The sequence below is a fragment of the Primulina huaijiensis genome, unplaced genomic scaffold (genome assembly GCF_012295235.1).
Source record: "Primulina huaijiensis isolate GDHJ02 unplaced genomic scaffold, ASM1229523v2 scaffold26229_ERROPOS72855+, whole genome shotgun sequence".
In the NCBI taxonomy this organism is placed as follows: Eukaryota; Viridiplantae; Streptophyta; class Magnoliopsida; order Lamiales; family Gesneriaceae; genus Primulina; species Primulina huaijiensis.
Genome location: NW_027356350.1, coordinates 202313 through 219924, shown reverse-complemented (window position 1 = coordinate 219924; position 17612 = coordinate 202313). Strand labels below are relative to the sequence as shown.

Genomic DNA, 17612 nt, shown 5'->3' with positions numbered 1-17612 from the left:
CAACGTTTGTGTTGGGCTGGTCCATACTCTGTTTCAAGGCCACATTTTCATCTTTCATATTCCAGTTTGGAAGAGCTACGCCCAAATAAAACCATGCACATAGATAGACATACTTTCCCAGCATACTTAATTGAGTATGTTACTTGTTCCACATCGGTTGAATAAAATTTATAAGAGTTGGATATATGGATTTAAATAATTTTTTACTTTTTGGAGTTGACTTAAATTCAAGTAGTAATCTTAACATAATATATTTCAGAGCTCATGTTACACAATTGATTTCTTCCGCTTCAATGACTCTCTTAACATGGCCTTACTAATGTTCATGACACTAAATGTCTATCACTGCTTTTTATCTTGTATTCTTCTGGCCCGACATGAAGCAAGAGATAAGGCGCAGCCCTTCATTTTGGGCATGAAAATTCCAAAAAAATAATGTGCCAATGACGAAGAAAAAACCCCCACCAAATGATTAACGAAGTTGGACCATTCATGCAATCCTGTGGCCAACATTATCTGTCGAACCAATCCATTTAAGCAAAGCCAGGAAATAAATGTCAAATTTACCTTTTACAAACCAACTAGCTATGCCTATACTAAACATTTATTGCCATTCAAAAGTACGTGAAATATATTTTTTGTATGTTTTATACCTAAAAAAATCCGAATTCATCTGATAGCTTGGATGTAATGAAAATTGTTCAGTCATAAGCTCCACTAAATTGTCTTCCGCCTAGTTAATCAACCCAACTTAACCGTGTCAAATTTTATCCGCGTATACCATTTTTTTCTAATCTCAAATTTGGTATATAACACTTAAAAATAGAAGAGGACTTGTGTTTTATTGTAAAAAAGTGAGACGGTTTCAATATTCATGAGACGAATCGATCTGATATATATTTGGAGTGAAATCTAATATTTTTTATATAACAAGTAATATTTGTTTAATAGATCGATCGAGTCGAGTATGAGATCTATCTCACAAAATTAATCCGAATTTTTTGTTTTTTTAAAAATAACAAGGCATGGAAATATATTATCATCCTAATTTATCTATTTTTCTTGTTCACAGACAACAGTAGAACTTTGGATAACAGAAGAAACTAGATTGCATAAATAAAAGGTCGCTGGCGCTGAACTCTTTTTCAGAATTACAGTTTACATTTGTCATTTTCAGCCGATATAATCGCTTTCTTTGATTCATTAATCTAAAATAAAGATTTTAGCAAGTGAGACCCATCTCTACAAATTCAATCTATTATCTTGAAAAAAGAGTGGCCATTAAAAATTGGTGGCTCCTGCATGTCTCGTGTGACAGTTGTGTTGGATTTGTATTTATCAGGAAACTCAAAGGCACAGAACTGTGATTTCTTTGAAGCGTCTTTAACCTTATAACAAAGATAATGCTATTATTATAGTTATTATTTTGTTTTGGTAACTTTGAAACTTAAATAATTAAAGAAATTTTCAAGAAATCTGCAGAAAAGTTCAGTTTCTTGCTGTCTTGTATAAGTTGCTATAGAGCGTAAGCTATGGAGTTGAATTGAAGAAGGCCTGTTTAAGGGCCATTTGTCTGTAAATGAGCGGAAATTTTACGAATCTTTGATCCATAATTCACACATGATTGTCAGGGTTGGCTTTCTTGTTGCAGCTACAGTTGCAGCTTATGTAGCTAATCAGAAAAGGGCTAAGGCCGCTTCACAGGCTAAGCCAACTGGTACTCAGTTTTTTGCTTTTTTTATTTTTATTTTTATTTTTTATGTTTTAGAATGATTTGGTTTGGAAAAAGTGTACCGATGAATAGTCTGTTGGTGGATTGATTTTATTGTTCAATTTGCTTGTCGTTAACTTATGATTTTTCCTTCAGAAAACGGTGAAGAATCCTATGAGAAATCTTTGATTGCACGGGAAGATGAAGAGCATCTCACCTGCTCTAAGGATGGCCTCAATGAGGTACTTTTCAATTTTTAGTTCTTACGCTGTAACCAAATCTCGTTCAAGTACAGATAAGTATAAGTCGATTATTTCATGGATTTACACTATGTTTTCTTGAATATTACAGGCTGAGGTGGAAGAGGAGAAGGAAGAAGTTAAGTTAATAAATAGCATAATAAATCCCAGAACGAGCATCACCTCGGACTTCGCAGATGAGTTTTTGCCGGAATTCGAAAGTCTTTTATCAGGAGAAATTTATATACCTTTGCCTGCTGATAAATATGATACATCAGCCAATTCTATGGCAGAGAAAGAAAGGATGTATGAAAGTGAAATGGAAAATAATGCAAGAGAACTCGAAAGATTGAGGATATTAGTTAAGGAATTGGAAGAGAGAGAGGTGAAACTTGAAGGAGAGTTGCTTGAATACTATGGCTTGAAGGAGCAAGAATCGAGTGCGGTCGAGTTACAGAAGCAGCTCAAGATTAAGACTGTCGAAATTGATATGTTGAATGTTACTATAAATACTTTGCAGGCAGAGAGGAAAAAGCTTCAAGAAGAGGTTTCTCAAGGAGCAACTGTTAGGAAAGAACTCGAAATGACTAAAAAGAAGTTGTATGATTTGCAGAGGCAAATTCAGCTGGAAGCTAATCAGACAAAAGCCCACCTTTTGTTGCTGAAGCAACAGGTTACTGGCCTTCAAGCAAAAGAGGAGGAAGCTGTCAAGAAAAACACAGATGTTGAGAAAAAGTTAAAGTTTTTGAAGGAAATGGAGGTGGAGATTATGGAGCTTAAGAGGAAGAATAAAGAACTTCAAATTGAGAAGAGGGAGTTGACGGTGAAATTGGATGCTGCAGAAGGCAGAGTTAAAACCCTTTCCAGCTTGACAGAGGTAGAAACTTTGATTGAATCGACACAAATCATGTTCAAAATTCACCTTTTATTCATGTCATGGCCTGTTTTTTGTGTTGCTGCAGAGTGAAATGGTTGCCAATGTGAGGGAAGAAGTGAATAACTTGAGGCATACAAATGAGGACCTCCTTAAACAAGTTGAAGGGCTCCAGATGAATAGATTCAGTGAAGTCGAAGAGCTTGTTTATCTTCGTTGGGTGAATGCCTGCCTAAGATTCGAGCTTCGAAACTACCAAACGCCTTCTGGAAAAATTTCGGCCCGCGATCTTAGTAAAAGTCTGAGTCCAAGATCTCAGGAGAGAGCTAAACAGCTGATGTTGGAGTATGCTGACTCAGAACGTGGAGGAGGAGACACAGATATGGAAAGCAACTTCGATAACATGTCAGTCGATAGTGATGATTTTGACAATGCTTCTGTTGATAGTTCAACTAGCAGATTGAGTAGTTTTAGTAAAAAACCAACCTTGATCCAAAAATTGAAGAGATGGGGTCGAAGTAAAGATGATTCTAGCACTGTTTCTTCTCCGGCACGATCTTTTGGTGGAGGGTCTCCGAGCAGGAGTAGCATTAGTACTCGGCCAAGAGGTCCTTTAGAATCCCTAATGCTTAGAAATGCTGGTGACAGTATGGCAATTACGACATTTGGAATGGCGGAACAAGATGAGATTAACTCCCCTGAAACTCAAGAATTACCTCCTGATTCGCTCAATTCTGTGGCATCGTCGTTTCATTTGATGTCGAAATCTGTTGAAGGAGTTCTAGATGAGAAATATCCGGCATATAAAGACCGCCACAAACTGGCTTTAGAGAGGGAGAAACAGCTGAAGGAAAAGGCTCAACAAGCAAGAACAGCAAAATTTGGTGGAGGAGATTTGAATAAATCGGTTTCCCTTCCCCCGAAGCTCGGACATATAAAGGAGAAACTGGTTGTATCTGGAGAATCAGTTGATCAGTCTAATGATAACAAAGAGGATTCTCCTGTTGTGAGCAGAATGAAACTTACACATATCGAAAAGAGAGCACCAAGGGTTCCTAGACCTCCTCCTAAAGCATCTGGTGAGGCTTCTACTGGTGGAAATAAACCAGTCTCTAGTGGACCACCAGGTGCTCCACCACCACCACCTCCACCAGGAGCACCTCCACCCCCGCCACCTCCTGGTGGACCTCCTCGCCCACCACCTCCTCCAGGAAGTCTCTCAAGAGCAGGTGGAGGTGGTGACAAAGTTCACCGAGCTCCTGAACTAGTTGAATTCTACCAGTCATTGATGAAACGTGAAGCAAAGAAAGACAATTCTTCATTGATTTCTACAACATCAAACACCTCAGAAGCAAGGAGTAACATGATTGGGGAGATAGAGAACAGATCTTCATTCCTAATGGCCGTAAGCTGAACTTCCATCTTCTATCACCGCTGGTACAAATACTGGTTTCTTGATATTAAGAATGAAAGATTTATTGAATCAGGTTAAAGCTGATGTGGAGACTCAAGGCGATTTTGTCGAGTCGCTGGCAGCTGAAGTTCGTGCTGCTTCCTTTGCCAATGTAGACGATTTGGTGGCTTTTGTGAACTGGCTAGATGAGGAACTCTCCTTCCTAGTACACCCCTTCACCACTACCATTAAGCTGATTTAACCAGAACTTTTAGAAAATATATTGCAAAATTCTCTTACTGTTTTTCTCATTCAAATCTTCATTCTAGGTCGATGAACGAGCAGTTCTCAAGCATTTTGATTGGCCGGAAGGGAAAGCTGATGCTTTAAGAGAGGCAGCGTTTGAGTATCAAGACCTGATGAAATTGGAGAAGCAAGTGACATCATTCACCGATGATTCTACTCTTTCTTGTGAAGCTGCTTTGAAGAAGATGTACAAGTTACTCGAGAAGTAAGTGCTCCCATGTTGACTGACCGTATGATTCTTTAAAGGGAACTTACATTTTTAGAAAAGGCCAATAGGTCTTCTACTTTGGTCTTTCAGTACGTTTTATTACGGTTTGGCTCATATTTATGTCATACTCTCTCTCATGTGTACAGGGTGGAACAAAGTGTGTACGCCCTTTTGCGCACACGGGACATGGCCATGTCTCGGTACAAGGAATTTGGAATTCCTGTTGATTGGTTGCTCGACACGGGTGTAGTAGGAAAGGTATGCTTTTTTATTTCATGTGTATTTATGATGGAATGAGGCCAATATTTTGGTGGTTATTGGGAAAAAGTTACATTTATACTGCATGCATAAACGGTGAGTAATCACATGTAAATGGATTACATATTTGCAGATCAAGCTGTCATCAGTACAATTGGCTAGGAAATACATGAAACGTGTCGCGACTGAGCTTGATGCTATGGGTGAACCTGAGAAGGAGCCTAACAGAGAGTTCTTGATTCTGCAAGGGGTTCGTTTCGCTTTCCGTGTGCATCAGGTAACATTCTACAGGCTACGCGTCATCCCGAGCTTAAACCCAAACATGAAAATACCAATAGTATTCAGCCCGGTTTTTGTTTCACAAAGAGAAATTATTTTGAACGATGACCATTACAAAATGCTTATTTACCCTCAAAGATGCTTGCTACATTAGCTTAACTACATAATTGAAATTTGTTTCAGTTTGCTGGAGGCTTTGATGCAGAAAGCATGAAGGCTTTTGAAGAATTAAGAAGCAGAGCTCATGCACAAACAGGAGGGGACAACAAAATGGGAGCTTGAGGACTCATATTTTTTTGCCTCTTCAAATTTCAAATACATATGAATCCTGTAAAATCGACCCTTCAGCTAAAAAGAAGCATAGGATACGAAGATCAGTTAAAACTCAAGAGTAATCGAAAACTCTCGGTGGTATAATTTCTTGCATTTTGTACTAAAAACTGGTGTTATTACTCAGGAAAAGAGAAGGCAATTTTAGAAGTGAAAGTTAGCATGTAACTTTTCATCTTCATTTGCCTGATATTGTAATAATAGTATAATGAATTATTTATTTTATAATTCTGGGTTTGTTTGGTAATACATGTAGTAGTGCTTACTCGGCTGGTTAATTTCTGGCGAACTATCACACTAGACAAAGGACCAGGCCCACTTGTAAAAATGTTGGAGTCGGACCAATTCTTATTTAAGATTGTTAATGATGCAAGAATTATGGAAGAAGTTAATGTAGCACGTAGCAGGAAACAAGGATTTTGCCTGATTAGAAGCCAGATTCTCACGTGCACCACACGCTTTCTGAAAATTTAATCCATGAGTTTGACTAATATCACTGAATTGTTCGACAAGTTTCCAGGCATCACGCCCCGTTGAAATTTCAAGTTTCATTCTTTTTCACGGTTACTCTGCCTAATTAAAAAGATAAATACTGATGGAAGGGAAATGAGGCCAGGCTGTGCATGTTGCATCTGATCTCTCTTGATTTCTTTTTGTAATTGTATAATCTTCAAATGTAATCTAGTAAATGTAAATATATCTTTTTCTTTAAATTTCAATATATTTCTGATTCCATGCAACTAATCAACAAGAAGAAAACATGAATGAATCTTATGGTATATATTGGAAATTGCATGCATCTCTTCTTTCCATATTGCTAAACTCAACAATATCATCATTTCATGATCTTCAAAACAATACACTGTGAGCTGAAAATCGCGACAATTAATCAATCAAATTAAATCATATCTATCTTACCATGCATCGTTTCGTATCTTGCTTCTAAAGCCTAGCTAATGACTAGTGGTGCAAAGGGTTTGGACCTGTAGGGACAAGACGTGCCTCAACTCCGTAAAGTCGTTTGATTTCACCTCCACTGTGATGCCCAGATGCATGCTCTCGGTCATCTGGTGGATGCTCCTGGTGGTGTCGGCCGTGGCGGCGATTGAGGAACGGGGTGAAATCAAACTTGCTATCCAATGCTTTTCTATGGTTGATGATAGAGTGGTGCCCTACAACAGATGTTTCCGACGGAACATAGGTGGTGCTATGGATGTACTTTGAGATGTAGAATAGGAGGAAGCAAAAAAGGCATAGTCGAATAATTTTCATTGACAAATTCTGTGAAAGAGGAGGGTTTGAAGGGGAAGCATAGAGCAATGCAATAAGTAAATGCGAAGGACGAGGTATAAGTTGTCTTGGATAGCTAAGTTAAATATGTATATGAATGGAGAGAACGAAACTGTGCTATGGGAGAGAGGAACGTAATAAATGTTCCTTAAAATTCAAGAAACAAACATGCCAAGTCAAAGCCTTATGTTCATCGATTTTTACATATACCAATTATATCAATATATATTGATAATTATACAATTAAAATGAATGTAGACTTATATACCAAGAAAAGCTAATAAAAAATATATATATAACCAAGAAAAGTGCCTGCTGTAAAAATGCTTGTTGGGCTTTAGTTGTCGCCAGTCAGAATTGTACGTGTGTATTTATAATTTATGTTTGATGGGTATCATTGGGCGACCATTTTTGGCCCTAGTTTGGGATGGAATCAATCCACTTACGTAGAATTTTTTTTGAGAAATCTAATTTGAATTTATTATCTTTAACTAATCGCAGATTTTAATATTTTCTTAACACTAATTTAAAAGTTCAACAATATAATAAATTTGAGTTATAGCAAAAACATTTGTTCATTTATTTACTTTTTAACTTTGATTACAATGGGGGCACCCATTCAAACTCTCTACTCTTGGGAGAGATTTATGTCAATCACTCTTGATATCATATTCAAATAAGGATAATAATCCACCGTAAAATTGAATTTATTTATCATTTCGTTCGATATATTGATTGAGTAGAACTGTTACAAATAAAAATAATATAAAAATAAATAGGAAATTATATATTATTTTTCTATCAAAAATTTAAAGAATAAATAAATATTTTTTAAAAAATGAAAAATAAAAAATTTATTAGATGAAAATTTTGATTAAATATTTAATTATTTTGCGAATATTTTTAAAATATTTATACTAAATTTCTAATTAAATAATAATAATTATAATAATAATAATAATATCGATGTATCAACCGTCAATATATAAAAAATATTATTTTATATCAAAATTATTATTTTTCATTCAATATATGGATTGAGTCGATTAGTCCAATAAATTTATATCTTTGATATCGTCTCATAGGATACTTCTCAAGCTAATTTATGTAAATTTATTTTTTCTATCTTGAGTAATTTTTGTAAATACTTCGATAAACAATTTAATCAAGCTATTGATTTTAAATATTTTTTTTAAAACATCGTAACACATTATTATAATATTGTTAGTATTTTTTTTCTTCAAAAGTATATTGAAGGGTTTTTTTTTTCCAAATAATATATTTATTTATTTAATTTAATTTAATGAATTACAAAAAAGGAAGTAAATACTTGTATAATTCATAATTATTATGTGTTATTTATATATTTATGTTTCTCGAATAAATTTGTCTTTAGTAAAATAATAATAATTTATAATCTTATTTTTTAATGTAAATTATTACTTTAATTATATATATAAATATATTAATATATTGTTGTTTAGTACTGTTTCAAAATCAATACATTTAAATAAATAAATGAGAGATAATTAAGAATATTTTTTTTAAAAAATAAATTAATTAATAATATTGGAAATTGAAGTATTATTAAATATAATATTAGCTCACATTATATATATATATATATATAGACACACACACACAAGTCGAACCTTTTCAACGTGAAAATTACTCGACATAAGATAAGAAGCATATTCTAAGTCAAAATCAAATTACATATATATAAAAACTCAGAGAAAATTACATTTTTTATCATGAAATTTTAACACTCTTTCCTTTTAGTCATATTAATAATGAATTTGTATTTTTAGTCTCCATGTAATCTCCATATGCCATAATTCAATTAGAATAAATTTTAGTACTGCCATAAGATGGGATGGACTACAAACATATAAGAGATGAAGTCAATTATAAAAAATAAATATAAATAATAAATAACTAAATAAATATAAATAAATCACTAAAAATAAAATGATGATAATATTATAATATAAATAAATGCACTTGGATACAATACTATTTGAGGGGAACACACTTGGCATTAAATGCAGGCTCTAAAACATGCAAAGAGATCTATTTAAACACTGCAAAGTAGTCAGAATAATCACACGAAGTCTGAAAATGTTAGCTAGGGAAGGCTCCTATGGAGAGATAGAGAAGAAAATTCACCAAAACCCTCAATTCTTTCATTCAAAAAATTTCATACCACTCCTTTATATTATCTAGAAAACGTTCTGTAAAGGAAGTGTCTAAAAATCAAAACCCAATTTCACCAGAAAATTCAAGAAATTTGAAGAACACCTGCTGGAATTTTGGCCAGAAAATCAGCAACGAGGAAATTTTCAAGATATTTGGAGTAATGAAGCAAGCCACATAACAAGCTTGAAAGGTGAGGTTTGCTATTTTTCTCTATATAGACGTTTGACATTTGACCTGTTATTTACAGTCAATTTTCTACAATTCCATTTTGAGTATTGCATCATATTAAATTTATCATATTGTATCGCATGTTCAAATTTTCGGAAATATTAATGAAAAAGTGACCGTTTAATTAGAGTCTGAACAACGGTCAATGTACTGAAAATTGAGTTCACCGGACAACACAGATTCGGCTCGAAAAGTGAGTTTAATGAAGGACGACGTTTAACTCGGTATGTTCATCTGAATAATGTAACTTAGTATGGGAGTATGAGTTCATCTTGGCTTATAAAAGATATTCTATTTAGGTACGTGGGAGAAAGTGCTACACAAAATATTGGCGAGAGTCCTTTCTTTAGTATAATAACTTTAGAATTCTGAATAATTAATGTATCATATTTGATACATTAGTTCGTTACGATATGTTATTTTTATTGCATGTTATAGCATATTGAAACATGTGTTATATATCTATTTGATTGTTATAAATATGTAAGCAAAGTTTACTACCTCATTAAATTTCCAAAACTTAACTTTTTTTTTTAATATATATATTGTAAATTTCAAATACAATAGAACCGGAACTACCACCGAACACAAATTAAGGAGGAAAGTATGTTGGCTGAACTCACTATTTTGTTTTATATATGAACTATATATGGTTTAATATATGACTAAAATTGAAAATTCACTTTAACATGATCAAGAAAAAGTATGTAGTTATTACAAGACTAAAAATACCAATTTACAGTTAACATCAACAAAAGTGAAAAAATATAAATTATATGATAAAAAATGTAGCACATTAGAATTAATTCTTATCGTTTTATTATAAGATATCGTCAATATCATATTGGTTTTTTAATATTAGAAAAACCTAACTCGAAATTAGGTTATTTAGAAATATATTAAAATTATAAATATAAATCAAAATACTTAAGACTGTTAACAAAAATCATAAATTATTGGAAATTTTCATTTTTTGATTGTATTTACACCGAATGCCTCAGTTGGAAAACCTAATGAATAATTTAATTAATAAAATATCCAATGGCCGCCACTTATAACTACTTTCGGCTGGGCGGCCAATGTGACACAATCAGAGCATAATGCTTTTTAAATTATTATTTTTGAGAGTGAATTAAACTGTTCACATTTGTTGGTCTAATATACTGTTCTCAGTGACAACATACTTTTTCTTTGTAGATTTTAGTGCCGCAAATTAGTTCGGATTAATTTAGCTTTTTTCGCTCGTGTTTGGGACGGAATGATTCAAATCAATAGATTTTAAATATATTTGAATAAATTTATCATCTCTTGCTAATCTATATAAATACAAGTATGTGATATATAATCATGTTGAATTTAAAATACATCCAAAATACGTATCATTTCGTATCTACCTTTCAAATATCTTTTCAAATCAAATCGAACGCAGCCCTATGTGATTTTATAGTTGCGGGCTCAATCTTGTTTGATGGAATTTAATCAGTGTGTAAATTTTCTTTGACCATCCTAGTACGTACCATTACTCACTTTCCAACAAATCAAAGCAATTAACTAGTTGATTAAATATTTGATTGAGATGATCGGATTTAGATTTTTTCCATGGTCCACTAACGATATTGTGAAGTGTCTCAGTCGTGAAATTCTTAACTTTATGGAGTCGTCAGAACTTCTAAAAGGATTGAATTGTTTATTTTTTCAACTCGCAAAATCGCACTCCACCTTTCCACTTTCCTCACTTGTGGACCATATCGCACACTGCAATAATTCATATAAATTTCACGAATTTGACTAATTTTTGTTTTTCCTTAAAAACTTAATGATGAACAATTAAGATATAACCAAGAAATGAGCTGTTACTTATACAATAATTATATCACAATTCATATACATATATATACACACAAAAGAGATCGCTGAGTGATCTGGTTTAATTTATTATATTTTTTATTTTATTTTAATGAAGATTCATCAAAATATATAAGTGTTTTAGTTAATTAGACTTTGCGACTTCCATGAGTTTTCATGTGCGAGGCACTGGATTTATTAATGCGACAACTTAAATTTAATTAAACGCTATAATTTAATTACAAACCTAGATTGCTGACCTGCCGTACTTCTCACCATTTTTCAAAGTATAACCATGCGTCGAAAAAAATGAAAAAATAGGTAGGTCACTTGTGAGACAAATTCGTATATTTTTATCCGTAAAACATATTGATTTGATCTATACTTAATCATGAAAAGTAATATTTTTGGTATAAATTAAATTGATTTTTTTTTCGTGAGTTGAGTCGATCTTAGATCCGTTGAGTAGAAAAATATTAAATTTATGTGATTTAAAAGCTAAAACGGTAATAGAACGTAACAGTACCATTAATTATGATTATGCCGCGTGTTTATTAAGTGGAAGTTAATTATGTGAGAAATACACTATTAATTTGTGGTGAGGAACATTCGTCATGAATGCGTAAGACTAGTGTCATATCGTTAACCCAACATACAAAGGGGTCTTCTTGGACTATTTTGGTACGTAGTGGGTGTTGCACTTTTTATCAATTACTTAAATAAAATTTAAACTTATATAAAGATCTAATAAAAATAATATTTAGTCCATCACCGTGTGAATACTATGGAGATGAATATCAAACGTGAAGGATTGAGTTAATTATTCAACTACACAATCTATTGAGTAATAATAAATTAATAATAATATATATTTAATATAAAAAATTTCATATTTTTCATCTGTCAATATATTTGTATTTTTTAAAGTTATGTAATACCAATGACATTTCTTTTATTTTTAAATCATTAAAAAATAAATTTATAATTTTAAATATCCATTACAGATTAATTAAATGCAATTTTTTCTATTACTAAAATCCCATATAAAAAAATAAATTCCATAATTTCTAGTTGTAAATACAACTATTTTATCAATAACGTTGCATGGGTCGTTAGAGAAAAGTGTAACAATTAATTACTCTCAGGTATACACTAAATCAAGGTATAGGATATATATGTTAAATTTTTTGTCTTGTAATATGTAATTTTTCCACTTTTTGTCCTGTAAAATGTTGAATTTATATTTCTAATCATGTAACTTCCATGCTTTTTTTTCATTTTTGTTTCTATTACGCTGAATTTTCAATTTTATTCATGTAACATGCATATTTTTTTCATTTATGATCTTGTAACTTGTATATTGTTTTTAATTTTGGTCTTTTTTTGCCTGACATTCACAACCGACTCCGATAAAAAGGACCAAAGATTAAAAAACATACAATTTACGATAATAAAAATGAAAATCCACTGTATCAAGACAAAAATAAAAAAATGTAATTTATAAGATTAAAAATACAAATTAATTGTTAACATGACCAAAAATGAAAATTACAAGACAAAAAATGCAATTTTCCCCAAAATATATATGCAATCACACATTTTTGGATGCGTCAAATATATATACATTGATACTGCGGAAAGTATACATAGCACTTCATACTTATGTATCTCAATATATATATTAATTTGTGTTTCTACTGGTATAAATTAAAAATTCATGAATTTTTTATTAGTCCGAGGAGCTCAAAAACTGGGACAGAAACTGTATGAAGGTAAAAAGGTATAAATAAAGAGAATAAAGGGGGGAGAAGTGTGTTGCAAGACACAATGATTTTATGCACGGGTGTTGGGGGAAGCACAAAGGTTTCGCGTGGTTGGGTACATGCTTACATCTTGAAAATGATGGTGCATAAACAACGTGGAATTAAGCTTGACCACGGGAAACTCAACTCATCTACAAATCCCCATTGTATATTATATATATACTTCATAAATTATATCATATATCAGAATTCAATTTAACCAGTTAAGTAAAATAATCTACATCTGTGAGTATATACTTAGCACGAACCGTGGTTACAGTTTTTCAGTTCGATAAAAAACTCGATGTTGCTGTTTGGGTTATTCAGCCTTGAATTAATCACATATATTTCTTTACATCAACTTTAAAGAGTACTACAATTTGCATGATCAGGGTGTTGTTGGCAAATCTGAAAAAAAAACTCGAGTCACTTTGAACTTGTAGTGTGTGTACACATATATATTTGCGTATTTGATGGATGGACTCTCACACGACAATAAGTATGTTTTGTTTTCTTTCTTTTTTTTCTTTCTGCGCACTGAGGGAGTGCAATTATAGCCTTTGAACCAATCACTAAGCAATATGCCATATTATAATGTATGGCACATGAGTGAATGTACATGCTCTCAAAAGTTCTCCTCTGATGGCTACGCTAATAGTAATATATATGCGTAGTGAGAGAGAGAAATTAACGGAGTGCCGTAAGAAGAAAGCAAACAAGATCAACATGTACAGTACGTATCATGCTCTATATATGTTAGGTCTCAAGATGATGGGATTTATACCATTGTATATGGTGGGGAACCAAAACATACAAACACCACAATACAAAAAGAAGTTTAAAGCTTCTTTGGCACAAAGTAGAAGCAGAAGAAGAAGAGAGAACTGAGGTGCCCGAGCAGATATTTCCCTCAAGGTATGTCTTTCGACTTCTTTCCCATTTTCTTTCTTCATTCATCAAGGCCTCCAACAGTAATATGGAAAATAAAATTATAAAATTTCGGTACCCTAGCTAGATATATATATATATATATAATGAAGTTAGTGTGCTCGAGGATCATATTGATTTACCATTTAATTCCGGCCTTTTGTCTCTTGGAGAAGTAGAATCCAAGTTCTTGATACTTGTCTTTTCACACGTTCTTACCTTTTCAATCTTTTTGTGAAAAAAAAATGATCATGAAAATGATTTTTGCCACAACCCTAAAGAAGTTTTTCTCTCTAGCTTTATATAACATTAAGTGTTGCTTTAATCTATCCGAATAGTAAAATTGAGGGATTGTGATGAAACAGATGCAGCAACAAAACACCACTGAGGCATACAGTACTGGAGGAATTGTGAATGGAGGGGGACCAACTCTTATTTTTCCTGAAGTATCACAAATCCTGCCGTGGAATCACTCGTTCAACCCGACCCACTTCTCAACCCGTGACTGCGACCCGTTCGTACTCCCTCCAACACCAGTACCATATTATGGAGGTTTCTTCAATAGGAGGCCTTCTGGCTTACAATTTGGGTACGAGGAGCCACTTTCAGACCACCACTTAAGGCTAATTTGTGACCCTTTAGGGCAGGTGATGCACTCAAGATCCGACCCGTTTGGACTTCACGCGGAGCTCCAGAAACTCACAGCTCAAGAAATAATGGATGCCAAGGCTCTTGCAGCTTCCAAAGCACACAGTGAAGCTGAGAGGAGACGCAGAGAAAGAATCAATGCTCATCTTGCTAAGCTTAGAAGTTTACTCCCAAGTACAACTAAAGTAAGTAAATTCAAATTGAAAATTAAATTAATCATTATGATGAGGTATATAACATCTTCATGTTTATCCAAATGCATAAAATATTAATCTCTAAGTTGTGTTTTGCATAATTTTTTATGGGTTCAAGGATCTACCTAAATATCCTTCTTTGAAACTTCAAGAATCAGATCCATTATAAGACTTTTTTTTTTTCAATTACTATCTTTTAATTTGTTCTTGAGTAGTTGAATATAAGTCAATTTGATCATGTTTGTAGAAGTTCAAGCGTCAATATCGCTGAATTTGATATAATAAAGAGAAACAATAAAACAGTTAAAAGCTTCCATGGAAAAAAATTGCCGGAATTTGCAGTCAAAATAAGCAGTAGGGTTCACAAAATATATTTAAAAAGACAGACAAAGAAGCATTTTTGTCAGCCATTTGGCTCCTTTCACATTCTACTAAGCCAGCGTCTAGATCTTAATTTAGACTAGCTGTGACGCTAGGAAATTAGCTCGCACTTGTGAGTTTAAATTTGTAGTATTTTTAAAATTCTTTATTAATTATTTTTTAAAAGCAATTGCTTAGATGGAACACGATACTTTTAGTCAGGAGAAACGGCGTGGCTTAAGCGGGGATTTCCTTCTTTCAGTGCATGAAAACGAGCAAGTTCTTGAATTTTGTTTATCAAAGAATAATTTAGATTAGAGGGTGGCGGAATTTACTTTGTATTAAATACATATATTTTGTTATTCTGCAGACAGATAAAGCTTCATTGCTAGCAGAAGTAATCCAACATTTGAAGGACCTAAGGCGCCAAACTTCTCAAATATCAGAAACAAATCAAGTCCCAACAGAGATAAACGAATTAACAGTGGATAACTCATTAGATGAAGAAGGTAAACTCTTGATCAAAGCTTCAATCTGCTGCGAAGACAGGCCAGATCTCTTATCAGACCTAATCCAAACCCTCAAGTCTTTGAAGTTGAGGACACTTAAAGCCGAAATTACGACACTCGGGGGACGAGTAAAAAATGTGCTTTTCATCACTGAAGACGATAAAGATTTATCAGAGAGTAATAGTAACGACGATGATCATGAGGAGCAGCAACACCAGCAGTACTGTATAGATTCTATACAGGAAGCTCTTAAAGCAGTAATGGAGAAGTATAATGGAGATGATTCTGGTTCAGGGAGCGTTAAGAGGCAAAGAACAAACTATCAATTTTCTTGAAAAGGTCCCTTCAAATTTTCATTTTTAAAAAATCTTTCGCGTGGTTAAAATTATTGTGTTGTTTTTAGCTACTAATTTGGTTTGTGCATGCTGCGATTGGGATTGTAGTTGAAATGGTGAGAATCAAAGTGAGAAAGAAATCTTTTTCGTGTTTAGGGTAACCTTAGATCAGAACCAAACAAAGAAATTGATCAGAGGTTTCTTGATTCGATTTGGGCTTGTCTCTTTTTCCCAGATTTTCATCTGGAAAACAAAATTCTACCCTCCTTACGTCACATAGCGAGTGACATTAGGTTTTCAAGAAAAGGTGACGATATTATTTTTTCGGTATACGTCTCCTCCGCCACCTCAACAACCACCGCCTGCCCCGCCGACATGTCTCTTGGTGAGGATGGATTAATTTCTTTTATTGTTAAGAGTCAAAATATGTGATGGAGTACATGTACTGGGAATTTTCTTATGACTGGCCATCACGAAATATATATGTATTGAGTGGAATACGTACAAAAGTGCAAGATTTTTTATTGCATTTCTAGCAAAAAAAATTGAATTAATGATTTGCATTCATCTTAAGTTGTTATTGTTTTTACTTTTTATTAATTGCCACGTGTAATTTTCCAATTCATTGATAGGTTTATAATTATAATTATAATTAATTTGAGGACACACACGCACACTATTTTTAAATGAAAAAAGTATATTAGAAAATAAAAATATATACACCGAGTAAATAGAAAACTAATAATAATAATATAATAATAATATGAATGAACGTAAATGAGATGCAACAAATTTCATTGATTGCATCACATCATATTTATTTGATTTGGAACATTTTCTTATTTATAGTTATGCTAATGATTGACAAATTTTTTTGTTTGGATATTTCGATTTTCGAAACTATATCGAGGCCGATCACCCTAACTAGCCAGTCGACCTGTGAATTCTAATATTCATTGGCATGCGAGATTATGTTATAAATGTATCATATTGAACATAATTAAAACTAAAAAGAATAGTTTACAAAATCAGAAATATTATACTAAACAAGCCTTTTGAAATAATAGATCTCCTAAGTTACGATACATCTCTTTAAGTTTACATGTACAACTGGTGCTGTCGAATAGGGCCGGGGGATCCTATTGAATATTAGCTTTGTGAGACGGGGGGTTAATTCACGAACCTGGAGACTCTTACAGGTCGTTAAGGTTGTCTAATTTCTCGAACCCAACATACTTCGTTCATTGATGGGCCAAATAGAGACTATATATGGGCCAGGCCTGAAAATTATTTCGGGATCCAAAATTCAGTTCATTGAATGACAGTATAGATTAACAGCCAATCCATTCTTCTTCTTTTTATTATTTTTTAACAACCGTTCTAGGTTATAGTGTAAATTAGGTCTATATTAAATGAAAACTATCGACGAAAGAAAAATTATACTTGCACTATAACATTTTTATTTAAGAAGCCATATTTGATATGCATATACATGCAATATTTATTTGAGCGAATATAGAAATATACAAACGATTGATACAGTTGCATGCATCATGCATGTGATTTTGTTGGAATGTGTTTCATAATTTTAACTCCTACCCCAGAAATTCTGAAAGTACAGATGTGTTTTCTTGGGTTCTGAACCACAGAATAAAGGGCACTTGGTATGGATACAGG

At 33.0% G+C, this 17612-nt stretch overlaps 2 protein-coding genes across 2 annotated transcripts; both read left to right on the top strand.

Moving 5' to 3' along the window:
* Positions 1-1303: 1303 nt before the first annotated feature.
* On the top strand, positions 1304-5845 carry LOC140967674 (protein CHUP1, chloroplastic-like). The gene is made up of 9 exons (XM_073428369.1): positions 1304-1717; positions 1868-1953; positions 2063-2827; positions 2913-4229; positions 4312-4443; positions 4547-4728; positions 4878-4989; positions 5123-5266; positions 5452-5845. The coding sequence occupies exons 1-9, from the start codon at positions 1621-1623 to the stop codon at positions 5548-5550; spliced, it is 2934 nt and encodes a 977-aa protein (XP_073284470.1). The 5' UTR covers positions 1304-1620; the 3' UTR covers positions 5551-5845.
* Positions 5846-13598: 7753 nt separating this feature from the next.
* On the top strand, positions 13599-16548 carry LOC140967660 (transcription factor bHLH30-like). Its single transcript, XM_073428349.1, has 3 exons — positions 13599-13877; positions 14255-14722; positions 15462-16548. The coding sequence occupies exons 2-3, from the start codon at positions 14255-14257 to the stop codon at positions 15933-15935; spliced, it is 942 nt and encodes a 313-aa protein (XP_073284450.1). The 5' UTR covers positions 13599-13877; the 3' UTR covers positions 15936-16548.
* The last annotated feature ends 1064 nt before the right edge of the window (positions 16549-17612 follow it).

Coding starts and splice junctions, on each gene's coding strand:
- LOC140967674 (XM_073428369.1), top strand. CDS start 1,621: ATGATTGTCAGGGTTGGCTTTCTTGTTGCAGCTACAGTTGCAGCTTAT. Junction 4,729..4,877: donor ATGTACAAGTTACTCGAGAA/GTAAGTGCTCCC, acceptor TCATGTGTACAG/GGTGGAACAAAGTGTGTACG. Junction 4,990..5,122: donor ACACGGGTGTAGTAGGAAAG/GTATGCTTTTTT, acceptor ACATATTTGCAG/ATCAAGCTGTCATCAGTACA.
- LOC140967660 (XM_073428349.1), top strand. CDS start 14,255: ATGCAGCAACAAAACACCACTGAGGCATACAGTACTGGAGGAATTGTG. Junction 14,723..15,461: donor TACTCCCAAGTACAACTAAA/GTAAGTAAATTC, acceptor GTTATTCTGCAG/ACAGATAAAGCTTCATTGCT.